The sequence below is a fragment of the Dermacentor silvarum genome, chromosome 3 (assembly GCF_013339745.2).
Source record: "Dermacentor silvarum isolate Dsil-2018 chromosome 3, BIME_Dsil_1.4, whole genome shotgun sequence".
NCBI lineage: Eukaryota > Metazoa > Arthropoda > Arachnida > Ixodida > Ixodidae > Dermacentor > Dermacentor silvarum.
This window is the reverse complement of record NC_051156.1, coordinates 46,317,064-46,339,083: the sequence shown is the minus strand read 5'-3', so window position 1 is coordinate 46,339,083 and position 22,020 is coordinate 46,317,064. Positions and strand designations below refer to the sequence as shown.

Genomic DNA, 22,020 nt, shown 5'->3' with positions numbered 1-22,020 from the left:
GGATTTGACACCGTGCCGGGGAAAAAAATTCAACTTATCCGATAATCAGAGATATCAGACTTGTAGTTATTAACGAAGTATTATGTCGAAGTATCATTCTAGTTTATATATCCATATATCTTACAGCACAGTGGCTTTTTTGGCTGTAGTATCTTGACAAACCTCATAGTATCACCTCGCGAGCGATGGTCGTGGTGGCGGAGCACAACCCCAATTAAGCATAGCTCTTGGAAAACGGGCATGTCAGACCAGAATGGAGAACCAATTGTATCTTCACATTCGCATTTAGGTCTAATGATTTTACTGCGAAAAGTATTTTAATGAAAAGCATATTTCCCACCAGCCTGGTATCCATTCTTGATTAAGTGCATCGGTTTCCCTCCTTTTCAGAGATCTGTTTACTTTTTAAGGTAAAGTTTTCATTCCCTCTTCCTTAAACTTTTCCACTGCTGCTGCTGCTGCTGTCTTGCACGCCGCGCCGGGAGGTGGTTAAGAAATGTTATAGGGCACGAGCGTGCCAGAGACGAAAAGCGACGCGAGAAACTCGTTTGGACCTTTCCGTCAATGATTGTCACAATGCCCTCTGAAGACCTCGGGGCCTCGGCACAATATCATCGTGACAGCTGTAATTATTCGTGACCCCCCTCGAAAGCATTGCAGAAACTGCAGCGTTTACCTTTCTACTATCGTGCAACAGCCCGGAGGGAAGGCAGGGAGAGCAGGCAGAGGATTAGTAGAACCGACGCCGCCCCGAAATGAGTGAGTGATAGATGATAGCGCTGGCTATTAATCCCAGGGCTGCTTCTAGCAGATGAACATAAATACCCCAGAAAGATGGGAAGACGGCACCGCGGTAATTCATTGCGAAGAGTATCGCACGCGTAATGCGAACACTAGGGTGCATATCCCACCTGCCACCAGTTGTTTTAGTGGGATAGCAATAATATTGTTATGGCGCAACCAAGAGTGGCGCCAGCCAGAAGAAGACGATTTGACATGTTTTAAGGACATGTTTTAGAGTCTGTAAAGGAGTACGTTTATCTAGGTCATTTACTAACAGGGGATCCTCATCATGAGAAGGACATTTACAAAAGAATAAAATTGTGTTGGAGTGCATACGGATGGCATTCCGAAATCCTGACTCGGAGCTTACCACAGTCGTAGAAATAAAAAGTCTACAATCATTGCATCCCACCGGTGCTAACATCTGGGGGAGAAACTCGGAGGTTAACAAAGAAGCTCGAGAACAAGTTAAGGAGCGCAGAAAGAGCGATGGAACGAAAAATGTTACGCCTAACGTTGAGAGACAGGAAGAGAGCGGTACAGATCAGAGAGCAAGCGAGGATAGCCGACATTCTAGTTGACATTAAGAGGAAAAAATGCAGCTGGGCAGGCCATGTAATGCGTAGGATGGATAACCGGTGGACCATTAGCGTTACAGAATGGATACCAAGCGAAGGGAAGCATAGTCGAAGACGGCATAAAACTAGGTGGGGTGATGAAGCTAGGAAATTTCCAGGCGCTAATAGGAATCAGCTAGCGCAAGACAGGTGTAATTGGAAATCGCAGGGAGAGGCCTTCGGCCTGCAGTGGACATAAATATAGGCTGATGCTAGGCATAATCATCATCATCAGGTGGACGACAGCCATCTTGTTAATGTAGCGCCGGCCTGCAATTGAACTAATCCAAGTGCCACATTGGCCGTCGTCAAATTACCGTTTTTGGCATCTCGTCAGTGCCGTTAGCGTTCAACCCGGCCCTGACAAGAATCGCGCTGTCCAAAACTTTCCTGTTCCGTCTTCCAATGCAGACGTACGAAGCTTTGTTGGACTATGCTCCTACTTCCGTCGTTTCATCAAGAATTTTGCCGATACCGCCCGTCCACAGAAATGAGGCTTTACGAAGTTTCTGCATTTTACCTAATTGAGTAATACATACATTTTACGAAAGCATCCTTTCGTGATGAAGTTGTCCTGATAGCACAAAGAGAATAAAAAATGTTACAAAAGAAAGTTCAAGCGTTACTGAAATATATGCATTAAAAATCTTATTGCTCCAGTAGAATATAATAGTATTTTATTTTTTGCCATCTACACAGTACTCCTTACTTATATGCATATGTTCATAAATATTCTTAAAGCAATCGCTTCCAGCAAAGTGATTGCTTGAAATACAACGGCATAGGTTTTCTTTTGCAGACTCCTTGGGGAAGCAACAAGAAAAATCAAATCTACGACGTCGCGTTTCCCTCGACTTCGAAGGGCGGTGCGTTGCAAGCCTCTTGGTTCATAGGTTTACCGCTAGGTTGACCAGAGGGTGAGCATACAATCTTTGCATCCCGATGAGGGAAAAAATTTTGCCTTTTATTTGTTGTTTTAACTAAGATTCTGGCATTTCTGGCTTAAATTTATAAGTGTGGTTCGCTTGTGGCCGTGGTAACAATTATTCCGAGAGAACACGCACTACGCGATTCGCCAAAGTTCAGTTCGGTGATTCTTTCGATAGCGACAATAGAATGGAAAGGAAATTCTTTGGCTATAACGATGTCGCGACACTTCAATAAGGACAGCGACCTAGATGTACTATATATCTCGTAGCAATGTGAGTGCCACCAAGTATATTCATAGTAAAGAGGATCGCGTACGAAACCAACAGCACAACCTGAATCGTAGCTTCTGAAACGTTATGAGCGTGTATGGATTATGGCGCATTTCATTGTTGAGATCTTAGCGGACATCTGTGTGAGACTGATAGTTCCTATGACGCATATGATATCAAGAAAAGTGATCATTAGATGTGCGCTCGTCTATGCAAAAACAAGCAACGACAGTCTGACGTGAAGAATTTATACTTGAAAACAATCATTACGACACGGCTTCATTGCCATCTCGTAATTTACAGACGTACTATCGGGTTATAATTCATGCCTTCTCTTGTTCAAGTTATTCATATGAAAACCTCTCATTATGTATCAGAATTGACATAAACAACTGACTTCGTATTAAATAAGTAGATTCTGACGCCTATTTAATCGAGGATAGAAAGCTGATTCTCTGCCACATCGGCTAAAAATTATTACGAAACTTGGAAGGAGATTCGACATGAAGTTTAAGCCGATGAAAGACGGTCTTCCTGAGCCAGCTTTGGGTGAGATAGGGGCAGAGTCGCTGCGCCCCGCACTAAATCGCGTCACGCCTGGCGTAAAGGGAGTAGGAAGCGCCTCTGACACATTTTTTACGGGAAAGCGTAGATGCCTCGTCTGTCGAATCAGCGAGATTATGTTTGTCTCCGCGAGGGAAGCGATCGCCCGAGGAGGAAGGCGCCAGGATGTGGAGAAGAGAATCTCCGTCTTCGCGCCCTTTCCGTTTGTGCTTCGACGCCGTGGTGCCCGCTGTGCATGTTCGCGGCGTCTTTTCTTTGCATGTGCAGCCACGGCCGGACTCGACTCTCCTCCGCGCTCCCTTACGGCCTTTGCAACGCGACGGGAGTCAATGTATTTTTTTCTGACGAGTAGCTCGATGGCTCGCCGCAAGAGGTCGCTACCACCTCACCGTGTAAATCCCAATACAGCTAATCAAAAACCTCGGTCCAAAAAGCAAGGCACTGCTGACTAATGCCATAGAGCAAGTGATTAGAACAAAGAATATTCCCGTTGGATGGCGTGAAAGCAAGATGAATCTCATCTACAAAGGCAAAGGAGATAAGGATAAGACGAGCTCGTACAGGCCAGTTACAGTAACGTCGGATATATATAGAATGGCAATGCCATAAAATTAGAACTGTCGAAGTGGGTGGAGGAAAACGGTGTATTGGGGGAACTACAGAATGGGTTCAGGCCAGGCAGACGCTTACAAGACAATATGTTTGTACTAACTCAGTGCATAGAGATTTCAGTAGCTCAGAAAAGACCTTTATGGGTAGCATTTCTAGATATTAAAGGAGCTTATGACAACGTAGACAGGGAATTGTTGTGGGATATTCTTCAATACGAAGGCATAGATGACGATTTCGTGGAGCTGCTGAGGGAGATATATCGAGACAACCAAGTACAAGTGGCATGGGAAGGCCGAAAAGGAAATGAAATGGTGGGAATTCACCAAGGATTGAAGCAAGGATGCCCTCTGTCACCATTGTTGTTCACGCTTTACGTCAAGGGCATAGAAAGACGACTGGAAAACAGCGAATTAGGTTTTGATTTATCCTACATGCGTAATGGACAAATGGTGCAACAGAAGGTCCCTGGATTGATGTACGCAGACGACATTGTGCTACTAGCGGACAATAAAAAAGATTTACAGATACTTGCGAATATCTGTGGGAACGCAGCGACAAATCTAGGCCTTAAGTTTAGCACAGAGAAATCAGGGATTATGATCTTTAATGAACACACGAGTAACTTCGTGGTGTCAATTCAACAGCAAGTAATACCCATAGTGAAGCAATATAAGTACCTCGGCGTACACATAAACGAAGGAAAGGATTACTCAAGCAACCACCAAGATAATCTGAAAATAAAGGGGAAGCGGAATGCAGCATTAATGAAACACAGAGCACTGTGGGGCCATAATAAGTATGAGGTGGTGCGTGGAATCTGGAAAGGAGTAATGGTGCCAGCGCTAACATTCGCAAATGCCATTATATGCTTAAAATCGGATATATTGGCGGGTTTAGAAGTTAACCAAAGATCAGTAGGCCGGTTGGCTTTGGGAGCACACGGTAATACGACGAATGAGGCAGTGCATGGAGACATGGGTTGGGCCTCTTTTGAAGTCAGAGAAGCACAAAGCAAAATTAGTTTTGAAGAAAGGCTCAGGAACATGGATGAAAATAAATGGGCGGCTAAAGTGCACAAGTATCTCTACATGAAAAGCGTGGACACAGAATGGAGGAAGAGGTCAAGGAAGTTGGCAACCAAGTACAGGATAATCGAAACTGTAAATAGACAACCAGGGGTCATCAGAAAGAAAGTGAGAGAAATAGAGACCGTGAATTGGATGCAAGGAATGGAAACGAAAAGGACAATGGAGATTTACAAGAATGAGAAGAAAGAAATTAGAAGGGAAAATCTGTACGATAACACAAAGGGCAGTGCCTTGCTATTTGAGGCTCGAGCCGGTTGCCTAAGGACGAAAACATATCGGAACAAATATTCGGAACTAGATGAGACATGTGTATGCTGCAGTAAAGATCCAGAGACCACTCAGCACATCCTAATGGAATGCGACGGGATCCACCCAGCGAGAACCGTAGGTAACGTGCAACTCCCAGAAGCGCTTGGGCTTAAAGTGGAAGGAAACATAAACAGATCAGCCGTAGAGATCAGCAAGAGACGATTAGAGTACTGGTGGAAAAAAATCAGGGAAAAGATGGATACGACCTGATCTCTTAAAATCATAGGCAGCGGTACAAGCTAAATTTTTGAAAAAGGTATACAAAAATGCGAGATAAAGAACATGTGTAGTATACCTGATTAAATCAAGCAGGCTAGGTGACTATTTGTCGCCACCCCGTTTCAAAGGGGATGCCAATAAATCATCATCATCATCATCATCGTAACCGGTCCGTGGGAGCGAAGGGTCGCGCGGGTAACCACCGTAGCGCGTGCACCTAACACCCTTACAAACTTGCGCGAGCTCGGTTTTGATGCTGCCATTTTCTTCAATACCTGCTGTCAATTTGGTTCTTTATTCTGTGCTGGTGTCCCGACTGGTGAGATTCTTGTGCGCACAACGTTCATCAGACTTGTCCGCTGATGCCCACCATCGACATGAGTGTGGTCTGCTTGGTCTGCTTTTGTGGGCGAAAAAACTTCACCACTTCTGTGCTTGACGGCAGCGTCTGAAGCAGCAGGCCTATGTCGCCGATCCCTCGTGTACTACCTACTGTGTGCCAGCTTTTGCAGCTGAATATGTGAGCTTTCTCCATGGGATTCTGCCGAGCAAGCGTGAAAGCGTCGTTTTTTCCTCCTGCCTCAAACGCGATCACTGTAGCCATGGTGTACCGTTGTGTGCCATTTTGCAAATCTCAACAGAGGAAGACGCCGGGTGTTTTCTTTCACCAATTTCCTAGCGATGCGGAACTGTGTTCCAAGTGGCGAAAAAACATTTGCCGTGAGAATCTCGTCATAAACGACAAGTCCTCATCAACTGTAAACTGTAGTGTGCAGCAAACACTTCAATGAGAGTGATTATGTTCCCGGATGCCGAATACGGAAGTTGCTTGTGGGAGCTGTACCGACCATCTTGGAACTCCATCCGTTCTACATGGTGCCAGCTGCGAAGAGACCGCTTCAGGACCCTACGTGTCGTGACCCCCCAGCTCCTGGGAATTCATCAAAGCGAAAAGCAGAGTCGCTGTTGCCTGCTCATGAAGATTTTGGGGCAGGAGGTAACCGAGGAGAGACAAAGTGCTTCAACACAAACCACCAGTAACAATGCTTACCGAGCTAGTCACTATCTGGTCATGATGAAAAGGCTTAGGGCTCAGATTGCCTACCAGCGCTCGAAGTGCGGGGGGCTACTGAGAAAAGATGAAAGAGTACAACGACGACAAACACTATATTGCCGTCAAAAAGATCGTTGCCGATTCCGAGAAACGTGAGAAAAAGGCTGTTTTTCTCCGTCACCAGATCCAAGTCTATGGCAGTAAACGACCTTGTCACTCATAAGAAGTTGTCAGAGAGTCTGTGATTTGGCGCTTCCTTTCGCCAAAAGGTTATGATCACGCTAAAAAATCTGACCTCTTGACACTGCCGGCGAATTGTATGCGCTTCACCCAAATCGCATGTTTTCGGCACTTTTGGACAACAATGTGGCTTTCTTTGAAACGTCTGCGAAGCACTTTCCGCGAACAAAAGTGCATGAAGTGCTGCAACTTCTCGTTGCGCTCTACCTTGAACAATCGCGCATCTTGAACTGCCCAGATGTTGGCAATGGTTACACAAGGCGCACAGCTGGTGTGATTGCTGACAAATTTGTCCGACTACTTCTAGTAAATCACAAAGATTAACGAAAAAATGAAAAACCAGTTGCTTTTGTGCATAAGCCATCTAGAAAATATTTTAGGCTTTATTGTACATGCTGTGAAGGTTGTTGGCACCAAAATGTACAAGAGTGCACTGTATTGATCAGGAAATAAATAGTTTGTACCTGTAAAATTTGTGTCTTTGTTGTAGCCTCGCAGTATCTGTACCTCTCTTATAAATTGAAGTGCATGTACTGAGATAATCAATTCCCCTAAGTAACGACATGTGTATTTAATAGTTGTGGGTGTTGGCTTAACCTTCCCCTCAGTTTAATCTTTCGAGCGTCGTCTGCTACAGGCTTGCGGCTACAAGCAGAGGCTGTAAGCTGTTTCATCCACGTCGTATGAGGCTATGGTATTGACTACTGGCACCAAAAATAAAGATTAGGCTTTAAAATTCGAGATAACTTGCGTCTGACAGCCGGAGTTGCACAGATGTTGCTGGTGCCGGAGCGCATCTGTGAACGCGTTTTGCGAAGGCGGCAACAGTGAGCTAACAGCGCCACCACAGAGTTGCGGCGGCAGGCGGCAGCATCCATCATTGCAAATGCCGTAAGGGAGCGCGGAGGGGGGAGTCGAGTCCGGCCGTGGTGCAGCAATAAGCGCTTTCGCTGTGGCACACCAGGCGTCGCACCGTCGAGATCAGTGTAGCGTCCGCGTTAATGCCCTTTCCGTTTATGCTGTGATGCCGCGGTGCACGCTGTGAATGTTCGCGGCGTCCAAACGCTTGGAACGCCAACTGGATGCCGACCAGTGCAGACGCGTGCACATCGAGCTCCGCATGATCTCCTTTTTCGTGTGGTTCATCCCCCTGACACCGTCCGGAAATTGTCACCTGCTTGTAGGGGAAGTGCTCTGGCATCGGTGGACACCTGTTTCACCGAATTCGGACCATTTTTCACCATTTCACGGCCTTTTGCGATTTCGCCCATGTGAAGCCTCCGCTAGCTCGAGTAGGGGAGCGGCGGCGACGCCGGGAGACGCGCGCCCGAAGAGGACAATGACAACGTCGCCGTAGTTACCACGACGACTATGACCTCGACTAAAGAATCGCAGCCAGTGACTCAACAAACCACACTGGTTTTTGAGCGATGAGGTTATGGACTTTGCCGCCCAAAACCGGGACGATGAACAACCACCCGGGAATTGCACCATGGCGTCCGCGCAAGCCAACGCGCATTTTCCCGCCAAAAAGCAGGCTGACCACGCAGAGGAGGGTTGGCAGCTATTCCAATCGCTCAGAGAAAACAAGAAACAGGCAAAAGAGCGGAACGTGGGGCAAGGAGGGGACTTCTCCGCGGACAGCAAGCTTACAGCAGGCAACCAGCCAGAACGCCGGGGTCGACCCGCGAGACGCAGGCCCCCACACCTACCCAAGGACGATCTGAAAGTGGCTTTCCGACCACACGAGGGACTGCCACTGAGGAATATGACCAGCCAAGCGATTTCCGACGCAATAGTGGAGGCCTGCCGAGGAAAAATCAGATGGGACCAGTTGATTCTCCGCATCGGGCCGGGTTCCAACATAGCACTATCGCCCACCCCAGATACGACCGTCGCAATGGCGATGAGGGGCGTCGCGTCTTTGAAGATCAACGGAAGACTGCACCCGGTCAATGTCTATGTCACACCAGGCGAAGGGACCAGGAAAGGTGTCATCCTTGGTATAGAGTCGCACATTTCGTCTGACACTATCACGAAAGCATCCGTTTTCGCACTGAGGGCGTGGAGCTGGTACGGGCCCGGATGTTGGGAGACTCTCACAGTGCTGTCCTCACTTTCTTCGGGGACGTGCTACCAAGATATATTTACTACAGAGGAGGTGAGAAGGAGGAGTATTCGTTTCCGTAACACGGTCCAATTCTGCCGAGCATGTGGGAAAGTTGGCCACCGCACCGACGTGTGCTCGCAGCCAGACTTGTCCACGTGCCGTACCTGCGGAGTGCGCAACCCCGAAGTAACCCACAACTGTACCCCGACATGCGCAATTTGCTCAGGGGACCACGTAACTGGAGACCGCAGCTGCCCAAAACGCCTCAAGCCTGTACGATACCAGGCAGCGAAACCACCCAAGAAACCACACAAACCAGGCCATCGCTTGTTCTACTCGGAGGACGAACAATCCGAATGGGAGTACGGACGAGGTGCGACGCGCAGTAGCCGCTCAAGAACCCGCTCGCCATCGAACAACGACACGGATTCCGGACAACCGGAGCAGCAGCGTCGAAGGTCCAGGTCGTGGCCGAGACCAACCATAGAGGAGAACACGAACGCGAAAGCCCATCCAAGAAACAAGTCATCCAGGGCATCCATGGCACAGAGCAAGCCACAAGCGAATCAGGTAAGCTGGGCGCAAGTCGTATCTCCCACTGCCAAACATACACCGGTTACACCACCGATCACGCAACACCCCGAGTACAAAAGGGTAGTAGATGAGAACAAACAACTCAAAACAGAATTCATCATCATCATCATAATCATCAGCCTATATTTTATGTCCACTGCAGGAAAAAGGCCTCTCCTTGCGATCTCCAAAACAGAATTACCGGAGGTTAAGTCTACGATGGCTCGCCTCGAGACACTACTTTTAAATCAATCGAATAACACGCCAGGCCCGGCGAACGCGCCCGTTGTGCAGCCCACGACAACGCATCAACGAGAAACAGAGTCGGTAGCGTACCTAGTACAGCAGATGCAGCTTGTATTTGCCAAACTGGGGCAGATGAAACGCACCATCAGCGACCTAAGTCAGACGCAGAACCCTCGCAAGAGACCTAGTCAAAGCCCAGGTGCTCCCACCAGTCAACCCAAAGAAGTCGGCACAGATTCCGAGAACCATTCATGGCTAGACACAGTAATAGTAAACAGACCGAACAAGTGGTAATTTGGCAGTGGAGTTGCTGCTCACTGCGGAAAAAACTCCCCAATTTCACACAATTCATTGAATCATCGCCAGTCTCTCCCAGACATTATATGCATTCAGGAGGTAGGCAAACACCAGGCAAATCTGAAGGGCTATATGTGCTATAAGAACCTGGAGTACCCACAAATAGCGACTTTCGCAAAGAAGAATGTGGCGAATGCAGGGGACGAACCCATTCAACATTACGTAATCAAGGTCTCGAAAACGGGGCCGACCGAAAACGGTGATAGTCAATGTGTATAGCCCTCCCAGAGAGAAACACGACGACTTCGAGAATATACTAGTGCACGCATTGAGCCTTCTAAAAGGATAGGACCAACTTATTTTTCTGGGAGACTTTAACGCGCAGCACGCTAATTGGGGCTATATCAAAGAGAACACCAAAGGCAGAATGCTAGCGGAACTAGTAGAAAGATACGGCCTATACCAGCTTACACAGCCAGATCTCGCCACACGCATCGGTAATAGTGTATCAAAAGACACGTCGCCAGATCTGACATTCACAAACATCGCAAGGAACATGTCATGGGCGAATCTAGGAGAGAATCTTGGCAGCGACCATTATATTTTGACTATATCGCTCAGTGCGGCCAGGATAAGGAGGGTGATCGGGAAAGCTAAAATCTCGGAATGGGTGAAATTCCGCGAAAAGATAGACATTCACGGAGAACTGAGCGACGTCAGCACACGGACAGCCCAAATCAAAAGGGCACGCGCAAGGATAACTAAGGAAATAGAAACAAACGCTGACACTCCGGCGGTCGATAGACACCTACTTCATTTGTGGGATGCCAGAAGGAGCCTCACCAAATGTTGGACGAGACAAAAACTTAACCGAGAACTGAAAATACGTATAGCCCAGCTAGCACATCAAGCTAATGAGTATGCGCAACGTTTGTGTGACGCCAACTGGAGACAGTTTACTGACTCGCTCAGAGGAACACTGAGCACTAAGAGGACATGGCACATTTTACGAAGCACGATTGACCGCGGAGGTACAAAAACAGTGACGAACAGGATATTCAATACCCTTGAGAACGAGTTTAAAGGTGACGATATCACGCTAACAAAAATGATCAAGGAGATTTATGTCGGGCACAACCTTACCACAGAGCTGCTACACACGGAATACAAAGGAATACAGCAACCCGACTTAGACGCACCCATAACCTTGGAAGAAGTATACGCGGCGGCCCAATCATTTCAGAAAAACACCGCTCCAGGAAAAGATCAGGTTAGCAATGCCATGATCAGAAACCTGAGTGACGCAGCCCTAACACAAATCGTGGACTTCTTTAAAGAGAAAGTCTGGAGTGAGGGCGGAGAACTCTCAACCGAATGGAAATAGTCTAATTTTACCGTAATACCCAAGCGGGGTAAACCCAGGAGTATCCATAACCTAAGACCAATTTCGGTGACGTCATGCGTGGGCAAGTTGCTTGAAAAAGTGATCTTAACCAGGCTATCCAACTATATAGAGACAAAAAACCTTCTACCCAGCAACATGTTCGGCTTCAGGCCACACGTATCACCTCAAGACGTGTTCCTCCTTCTGAAGTACGACATCCTGCACCCAATCACAGGCTCGAGTGACCATTTTATACTGGCGCTCGATATCAAGAAAGCTTTTGACACAATCTCACATGACTCGATCATCGAGGGCCTTGAGTCCATAAACTGTGGCCGCCGCATATACGCGTACGTTAGATCATTCCTGACGCACCGAACGGCGACAATAGGTTTGGGGTCGACTAGGTCCGACACTTTTGACCTCCCGAACAGAGACACCCCGCAAGGAGCTATCCTTTCTCCTATCCTCTTCAATATGGCCATGCGTAAGCTCGCCATTGAACTACAGGAGGACCCAGATTTAGGCATCGCTATTTACGCGGGCGACATAACCCTTTGAACGCGAAGAGGGTCGTATGTGTCGAAACAAGACACACTACAAAGAGCAGTAGACAAGATACTGGCTTTCACCGACGGAGCAGGGATGAAATGTTCGCCTGAGAAGACCGAGCTGATCAGAGTCAGGGCTAAATACGCGAGAAAGAACGATATTGTAGCAATAACCATCCACCTTGATGGACGTCCCGTCAGGGAAGTGAAAACACTGCGCATTCTGGGAATGTGGGTACAACAGAACGCAGGCACAACACACACCATAAAAAAGTTGAGAAGAACAAGAGAGAATGTAGCCCGTATGGTAAGGAGGATAGCTAACAGTACAGATGGGCTAACTAAAGTAGAAACGATCAGACTGGTCCACACCTTTATAATTAACAGGGTGACGTACGCACTCCCGCACCAAGCACTAACAAACCAGGAGATGAAACAAGTTAATACAATCATAAAGAAGGCTTTCAAGGCAGCGCTTGGCATCCCGTAAAGTGCTAATAACGAGAAAGTCGAGAGACTAGGCCTCAATAACACCTTTGAGAAATACGCGAGCGCGGTCCTCATAGTTCAAAGAGAGCGGCTCAGCTCAACGAACCAGGGACGTGCAGTTCTAGAAAAGCTGGGTTTCACACCATGACCACTATACTGCGACGAGGATACAGTGCTACTGGACAAGGACACGAGATCTCGTATCACGGTGGCACCAATACCAAAGATTATGCACCCAGCATACCATGCCGGTAGAAGACGAGCACGAGCTGTAAACCCTGCGGAATCGTCTTGGGAAAGGTTCAGCCGCGTACTACGCAGACTCTAGCAGAGCAAGTAGAGAGACTCACACGCTAGCGGTTGCCCAACAACAACGCATCATAACGGCCACAGTCGTAACTCGATTCACGTGCACGGCCGAAGCGGCTGCAATAGCCATGGTCATTGCAGATGCGGAACACAGAAACGAGTCGGCAGTCACACTGTCCGACTCGCAGACGGCATGTCGGCTGTTTCTCAATGGGACGGTACCCAAAATGGTACGGAGAATTCTGGGACAAACCTTGAAAGAACACCACGACATTATCTGGTGCCCGGCTCACGAGGGCTTGGAAGGTAACGTTGCGGCAGACCGTATAGCTCAAGAATTCACCAACCGAGCTGCGGCGGTGCCTTGCGCGGAACTTCTTCCAAGCACTCGTGATATTCTTCTACAACAACGGGAGGGACGCAGAGTCTACGGTCATCCACACAAGACCCTTAACAGACAGCGGAATAGGGACTGGCGGCGCATTCAAACAAACAGCTTCCCCAACCTGCATCAACTCAGTAAAATAAGCCCAACACGGACGTCTGTTCTTGACGTCTGTCCATGGTGTTCCAACAAACCCACACTACAACATATCACATGGGAGTGCCTGGAAAGGTCTTCACATATTACTAGCCCGTACATAACATCACATCCACTCATGTTAAATAGGCAGTGGGAGGCATGGCTTGCGGACGAGGGAAAGGAGAGCCAAGTGGCTCTCCTGGACCAAGCCCAACGAGCCGCTCGCGCCCGTGGAGCCCTGGACTAAGGGCCCAACCATGCTCGCCTAATTTTTCTTTTATTGCGATAGCAATTATATGGACACTCCAAAGCAGATTTCTGCCGTCGGCGTCGCCGTCGCCGTTGCCGTTCCCGTCGCCGTCGCCGTCGCCGTGAGGTTCCGTATGACGTCAATGGAGATGAAATCATCGCCGCGCGCCGCCGAACGCTGTATGTGCGAGTGAAAGGGCGCGAGGGACGCGCGCTTTCACAGGGAATGAACGCACGGCGGAGAACAAACGCGCGTTCTGTGCCGTGCTCCCTTAAGGGCTGCAGAAGTAGGCGTCTCTTTCCTCCTTTACAATCACCATATATGTAGAGCAAACGCGCCTTCTTCTGACACACGAAAGGCCGGGGGGCGGGGAGGGGGAGGGAAGGGAGGGGACGTTTAGCTGCGGCACCAAGTGCCTATTTATATCAGAGGCTCCGGCAACAGTCACCAACGCCGCACGCATTTTGTGCGAACGCGGGCAAAACGCCGATGGCGTCGACAACAGTTCTGCGTGTTGCCGGTGCTGCTGCATGTCCAAGTTTATACAGCTGATAAAGCTACTATCATTACTCCGTATAGCTCTCTACAAATTTGCTATCGCAATTGATGCTTCGCCTTTCAGGTGAAACTGCGACAACTTTTTTGAAATAAAAGTTTATTCGTTCTCCTCATTCTCCATACGCTTGCGCGTAATTCGGGTTCACGAAGTGAAACAGCACTTTAACTATTTTGCTCGACTATCTTCGGGATTAGCTCAAATTTTGAGACTGCACTGTTTTCGGAATTGGCCCACATTTTGACATAATATGACGTGTTAAATAGTTTAAATAAATTGAGGAGTTTTACCTCCAAAACTACGATTCAATTATGATGCACGCCGTTTAAGGGGAAAATCGTCCGTGGGGTGATGGTTACAGTGTCGGGCGTCTGTGCTAGAGGGCATCGGTTCAAATTCAGCCAGCGGACGATTGTATTGATTCATTTGTTTAAAGTATCACAGTTTTGCCACAAGAGCGAAGCAATCAATGCGATTGAAACATGCTACAGTATTACGCGAAGTAAAGCTAGTAGCTGTAGTGCCACTATGACTTGCAGTAAACATAAGCTGATTGTGTAAGTGTGCGCGCTCTGGAGTGCGCATACACACAGGAACAGAAAGAACTCGATCAGCGCGAGCGGCATCGGTTACAACTTCAGGGTCTTGTCGGCGTTGACGCGTTGTGACGCGTTGTCACTTTTGTGTTCTTACAGAAAAGTCTCAATTGAGGCCTGTAAGATGTTATTAAATAAATAAATAAATAAATAAACAAATAAATTTCTTTGTTGGCCTACTTAGTGCATTTCTGTGGCGTTCATTTCATAGATAATTGGCCTCCTTTAGGGGTGGCATATTTTATGAGACATTTCCTTTCATCTGTTTGCGTGGCACAACGTACAGCAGCTGTCTCGATTTAGCTATCGCTTCACGATGTCTTTCGTCTTCGGCTGCCTGGTGCACAGATGCTGAAATGTACGGCAGTGATCACCTACCTAGTTATGTACAATTGAGATGGTTTACGAGACTCTCTAATCCTCATGCGCAACGCACTGACTTGGATGCTTTTCAAAACAAACTGGAAGAGTCCTGCGGTTCTATATCTTCTCCGCAAGAGATCGAAGAGCGAATCACAGCAGCAATGCACGCAACAACAGGCATAGTTCCAGCATAAAATGCCAGAACATCCGCTGACGTTGTACATGAACAGCTGCGGGCAGTCCGTCGTCGCGCGGAGAGAAAATACAGGCGAACTAAATTGATACCAGACTTGAGGACGTCACGCCGTGTGCAAAAGAAAATTCAAATACACTTTTAAAAGCTCGACAGACAACGTTGGAGTTCCTTTTGCACCAGCCTGGACCCATGCAAACCATTATCCACGATATGGGAGGTTGTACAAGCATTGCCATCTACTCCAATACAACGACGTCCCTTCCGAGCTCTGGCTATCAATCAGATGCGCAGTGAGAAAGAGATGGCGGAAGATTTCTGCTTGCATCTCTCCGGCTCTACAACAGTGGTATCTGCATTGTTCAGGTGCTCTCCACCAGCAGTGGACGATCGTCTCGACCTTCCATTCACACTGCAAGAGCTACGTGCGGCGATCTCTTCTTCAACACACTCAAGTGCGCCGGGGCCTGATGGCATTACCATCTGGGCCCTCGAGCGACTGAAGAGCTTCTGGCTTTGCATAATTTCTCTTGGGCCTCGGGAACTGTGCCTGCAAATTGGAAGACAATCAATATCGTAGCATTATTGAAGCCAGGCAAGTCACCCCATGATATGCTTTCCTACAAACCAGTGGCGCTTGCCAGTTGTACAGGAAAAACCATGAACGGATGGCTTTGATGCGCCTAGAAGGGTTTTTGGAGAAGTGTAATATATATCCGGACACGATGACAGGTTTCTGAAAGGGTAGGTCGTCAATCGACAGCGTTATTGACCTAGTAACAACTGTTGAACATCAGAAACGTCGCCAACGATTGACGGCTGCTGTCTTTCTGGATATCAAGGGTGCGTTTGCCAATGTTCTACATTATGCAATTTTAATGGCCCGTGAATAATATGGCATTGGTGGGCGTATGCATCAGTGGATAGCCAGCTATCTTCGAGAGAGAACGGTATTTATGACCACTCTAGACGGTCATACAAGGAACCATCCTGTCAACCGTGGGGTGCCTCAAGGAGGTGTACTGAGCCCAACCTTATTTAATGTTGTTCTCGTTGGACTCATCAAAGAACTCATAGGCGCAGTCTCGGTCTCTGTGTACGCAGATGACATCTGTATATGGATCACGAGCTTAATGCGCTTGTAAGTACAAACGAAGCTACAGCGTGCAGTGTCAATAACGTCGCAATACCTTAATAGTCATGGGCTCTCACCGACAAAAAGTGTAGCCATGGCATTTACGCGGAAGGCAATGACCTGCTACCCATTCATGATTGATGGCAGGATTATACCTTCGGTAACCCCCAACACCGTTCTCGGAGTCACCATCGACCGTGTCTTATCTTGGTCGGAGCACATCTCTGCATTGAGAAAAAAGCTGGACAGCTTTGCACAAATCATTCGACATATGTCTGGAAAATCATGGGGGCCATTCCGATCATCTCTTCAGCAGCTCTACCAGGCACTTTTTGTTGGATACCTCCGTTACAGCGCGCCTGTACTTTCTCGGATTAGTTCATCTGCCGTCCGCACACTTGAAGGAGCTCAGGCTCGCGCACTAAGAGTTTGCCTTGGATTACCACGATGTACTTCCACATGGGTCACTATTGCAGAGGCACGCATGCCCAGCTCGAATTTATCTGCAACATGAGTCAATGCGAGTGCATTTAAGGCTACTAACTAGGCACAGTAATCATCCACTCACAAATGTCACAAGTATACGGCCTGACGCCGCCTACTCAGAAACCGTTTTGTCACAACGGGATCTACTGCCGTCGGACTTCGCACCGCATGGCATACCGGAAGCTCCACTCTGGACGATGACAAAGCCGACGGTGAAAATCTCAATCCCCGGAATAACGAAAAAGTCGAAACTGCCGCTTGCGGGTCTCAAACATTTCGCGTTCTCCTACATTGCTTACAAGTACGGATATACCGAACATGTTTTTGCAGATGGTTCTCTTACGCAGACCTCTTCCGCGGCAGCTTACACGGTAACTGCAATGGGGATTGCGCAGCGGTTCAAGATAGCACACAAAACATTGTCTATAGCAGTTGAGTTTACCGGACTTCGAGAAGCACTCCACTGCATACTGCAACAAAACCTCGCTAACTGGACAGTGTTCTGCGACTCAAAACTGGCGCTGCAACTCATAAGCAATTATATGAATCACAGAAGCGCATATAGTCCTCTAATCTACATCACAGCTCTGCTTACTGAGGCGTCTCAATCCGGACATACCATTGCGCTGCAGTGGATTCCCAGCCACTGTGGAATAGCCGGAAATGAGCAGGTTGACGCGGAGGCAAAAATGGCGCACACTGACGGGGAGATTATAAAACTTACCTTTTACCGTTATGACATCAACGCCCTGCTACACAACTCCAACCAAACGAATATGGCGCGTCAATGGGACAACCCCGAATATCGGCAAGAGCGCCTCAATAGACATGACGCCGGTTTGCAATTTCGACTTCCACTTCGGATGCGGAAAGGCCAGGAAACACGGATCCATTGATTACGGCTTGGTGTGGCGTACACTCGCAAATACATTTACAAGATTTGGCGAGAACGGGACCCTGATTGCAGCGTCTGTCACATTCCCGAGACAATAGACCACATACTTTGCGTGTGCCCTCAATATGCGGCCGAGCGAAGGACACTAAAGCGTAGTGTTGACTGTCCGGACTCCCGCCCCTTTTCGGAAGCAAAGGTTTTATGCGCGTGGAGAAGAGTTGATCATGCCCAGTGCACCATAATATCACTTTTGAACTTTGTGTGAGACGGGCTTAGACGGTCGTCTCTAGGACCTGTGCAGTGTGCGAAATGTGTTCGTGCGATGACGTTTTGTGTGTAAAACACTACTCCTCAGTGTAGTCTGTGAAAAGTACACAACCGCGTATTGGACAACGTGTGTAAATAGTAGCTCATTGTACGATATCATAATCACCTGCCACCTACCTCTCCCGGTATCTCCCACTTCCGCTTACCCCAGTGAGCAGTAGCAGGCTAGAGACACGCTCTCCAGGCCGACCTCTCCTCCCTTCCCTTCATTAAAATCTACTCCTCCTCCTTTTTTCATCTACATCATTTTTTAAATTCATCTTCGCTTTATCACACTTGCCTTTTCTGACGCATTTTTAAACTGTCGAACTCAAAAAAGAATTGAAAGCGATTGTATTGTTTCCATTCTCCGCTTCCCTGTACCAAAGACCGAAGCCTGCTGCTCCCAAGACGTCGTTCGTAGCAAGCCTCGTCCGCGTTCTGTGGGTCGACATTCTGCGCGCGTTGCTTTGCACCGTGGCTTACTTCGGCTGCATCTATGCCAGGATTCCAGCCCTAGAGTGAGTACGAATGGTATACAAAGTTAGGATGTGTAGTTTCGTGTTCCAAAAAATTCTTTTTGTATATAACAATACATCACAAAACATTGTAGCGAAAATATTGATGTTTGACGCACAGGTTGATCATTTTTTGTGCCAAACTTGTGTCAGGCACAGACGAATTAAAAATATTGAAAATTCAGATGAATAAAAACACTTGTGTGCAACAAACATCCTGACGTTCTTTACGCGGGAAAGAAATGTACTCTTGAAAGGTCCATGAACATTCTGCCTTTCTTTAATAGCAATTGGTTTCTATGCGTATTTAGACTAATTATGTGACCTTATATGAAAGTTTAATTACAATACGTTTTCCCCAGTATTTCTTCGATGTGGCACATCATTATGGTGCAGGTGAGCAGTTGTTTTAAACGCTCAGTTTATATTACATGAGATGACATATGATATAGTTCACTTCATTTGGAAACTTGCTTTACTTCATGTATATATAGTATTCGGTGTTTCCACTGAGGCATGAAAATATCACTTGTGGGACCAGCGGTATCAAAACACACTTCCGGTGCTGATATTTTCAAGTTCTCTTGCATATATCAATATGAAATAAGGAAAATACCTCTCGGATGTGCCTCAGTGTGCGGCTTCAGAACACTCAGAAAGAACACACACTTATCTTGTTTTGCAGGGAGTAACGGCAGGGGAACTCTTATTGTCAAATGTAATCATGCCGTTCTATCGGCGCAATACTTTCATTCATTGGCAGGGTGTACCACTTTTTTCTTGTCAATGGATACTATGAGAAACACTTCTCATTTATTCGGTACAGAGGGTTTCCTCTTTCGTTTTAACTAATTTCTCACGATAACCACCATTTACGCGCGAAACATGATTTGTCGCACAGTAGATATTCATTGAACAGCAGCAAATGTAATTTTTACATTTTTAAGATGTAAAATTAAAAATGTTTAAATACGTAAACCCCACGTAGCTGGACAGAACCAAGGTAATGTTGGCCGTCGCTTGGATTTTCAGAACGTGTCTGAATAAAGGAAGGCCTAATTGAAAGCGTTTGGCAACAGCTATGTTATTAAAATTAACTGCACCGAGGAACATCACGAGCAACATCATAAAAACCCCAGGAAGTGAATTCAAACATTTCAATCCGAAAATACCTCGTTCTTTTTGTAATGACACATTTTAACGATCTGTTACAGTACTAATGGCAGGTGGGTTGTCCAGCAAACCAACTAGCTGTTAACGCTTAGGCACTAGGGTCTCAAGAAAGTAAGCCTCAGTTTATGATTTCTTTACATTGAAGCTCTTATGACGAGCTAGTAAAGCAAAAGACTAGGACTTGAGATGATACATACAGAGTGTCTATACCATCGCAACTCCTAGTCGGCAATGTTGCGTCTATTCGCGGGCTTCTTTCAAGCGCGTAAAAACACTTTTATGTAGCATGTATTGAGCATCAGAAAGCTGTATCGGAGGATTTTCATGTTGCTCTACAATATTCTCATTCACACTTTTTGTCTAGTTATAATCTTTGACTAATTAAAATATATTATTATAATTTAATTATAATATTATAATTTATAATTATAATAATAAAACTAATTATGCAATGAGCCGGAATGCAAAAAAAACATCTGGGTATCTCCAAGCGACGATAAACCACATTAACTCGGTTCTGTCCAGGTACGTGGTATTTGCATAGCTTTAAATCTTGGTGCATGATAGTTGGGATATTCTGTATATATATATATATATATATATACTATGTGCTTTGTCAGCTTCTTTGTCGCAGTCATTTTATTATTTACCGCCCGCCTTACTATTCCTATGCTGCAATTTCAATCACAGACTACTGATAAACACCTGCGGCAAAGCTGATCTCACGAACGCCTCACTTCTCTTCATGGCTACCTGTGCGGCCGAGTGGCTAATCTCTTCCTACCACATGGAAATCCTCGCTGTATTCGGCTGCCGTGTACGAGCGCTGTTGCAAGCCATGGTTTTTCGCAAGGTACGCAAAACTCCGGCTTCTGTTATTTACGGGGAAGGGACACTACCTTTCGTATCATCATGACGATGACCAAAGTGTGCGACGTTGCAGTACGCGTGACATTATAATAAAATAGCCTGATATAATAACGTTACCAAATACATTTAATGTCTCCGTTTAGTTGGTGATATCTAAAGACTCTTGGAAAAAATTATTTCTGGTGAATAACGTGTCAAAAGTGCAATGTAATTATTAACCACAGGAGGCTCATCTTGTGTTCAAGTTTCGCTGATTCTACTACGCGCGTCTGCATCGGTAATTCTGAGGTGGAAGTTGTCTGATTATTTGTCTTCTTTAAGTTGCAGTTGAGGAAATGTGAGTGGTGAATACGATGGATTCCGCCAATCCGTGAATGCATCCTTCCTGTATTACGTTGGGAAATGCGAGTAAACAGGAATGAAACCAGAAAAAATGTCGTAGTTTCACCCGAAAGGCGAAGCATCAATTGTGATAGCAACTTAGTAGAGAGCTATGCGGAGTAAGGATAGTGATAGTAGTTTTATCAGCTGTCTAAACTTGGACATGCAGCAGAGCCTCTGGGGGTGGCTCGGAGGCTTTCGACGAGATCAGAACGGGAAACTTGTCGAGCAGCATCGGAAGTCTTTACCACCTTCTCGCCTCGCAACGTTTTTATATAAATACGCATTTGGTGCCACAGCTAAACGTTGCTTGCCTCCCCTCCCTCCATCCCGTCCCCCCACGGCCTTTCGCGCGGCGGAAGACGTCGCATTTGCTCTCTATATATGGTGATTGTAAAGGAAGAAAGAGACGCTGAATTCTGCAGCCCTTCAGGGAGCATGGCGCAGAACGCGCGTTTGTTCACCGCCGTGCGTTCGCTCCCAGTCAAAGCGTGAGTCCATCCACCCTTTCACTCACACATACAGCGTCCAGCGCGCGGCGACGATTTCATCGCCGTTGACGTCATACGGAACCTCACGGTGACGCCGGCTGCATAAATCCGCCTTGAGTGTCCATATAATTGCTATCCCAATAATAGAAGAATAAGAAAGACTCAGAGAAATATACACGAAGGGTACCAGCACCTTTCCTCTTTCTTTGTTCGTGCTTTCCGTATAATTTATTTTAATGTGCTTTGCATTAATTTCCTTCTTTAGCCATATTAAACCTATCTATCTATCTTCTTTCCGCTTACACTAACCCTGTGACCCAATTGGTCTGCTAGCTTGGACCGTTAGGTAGGTTCGTGTTCGTGATGCCATCGTGGTCATTCCATCGCCGTCTTTCCAGCTTCGTCATCCGACTCTCGTGATGACATCGTCATCATGCCTTTTACGTGAACCCAGTGTTCGAATGCCGGACTGTTCCTCTAGCCCGGCCGTGACTGCGCACTGCTTGCTGGACGTGGGGCTTAATGATTACGCGGCCCGCGGGCACTGGGGTGGAAGCTGCGGCGGCCGCTCAGGCTGGGTGACCCGAGGACATGGCCGATGGCTCCATGTGTGCGTTTGTCGAAGGTGGCGTGTGAAGTT

At 47.1% G+C, this 22,020-nt stretch overlaps 1 protein-coding gene across 1 annotated transcript in view; it reads left to right on the top strand.

Moving 5' to 3' along the window:
* Nucleotides 1-22,020, top strand: part of LOC119444327 (ATP-binding cassette sub-family C member 3-like) — a 321,860-nt gene that overhangs the window by 134,085 nt on the left and 165,755 nt on the right. The window contains exons 7-9 of the mRNA XM_049663273.1: nucleotides 2,200-2,317; nucleotides 18,337-18,468; nucleotides 20,329-20,491. Of these exons, the coding sequence (XP_049519230.1) occupies nucleotides 20,384-20,491 (108 nt within the window). The 5' untranslated portion in view covers nucleotides 2,200-2,317; nucleotides 18,337-18,468; nucleotides 20,329-20,383. The remainder of the gene's footprint in view (nucleotides 1-2,199; nucleotides 2,318-18,336; nucleotides 18,469-20,328; nucleotides 20,492-22,020) is intronic.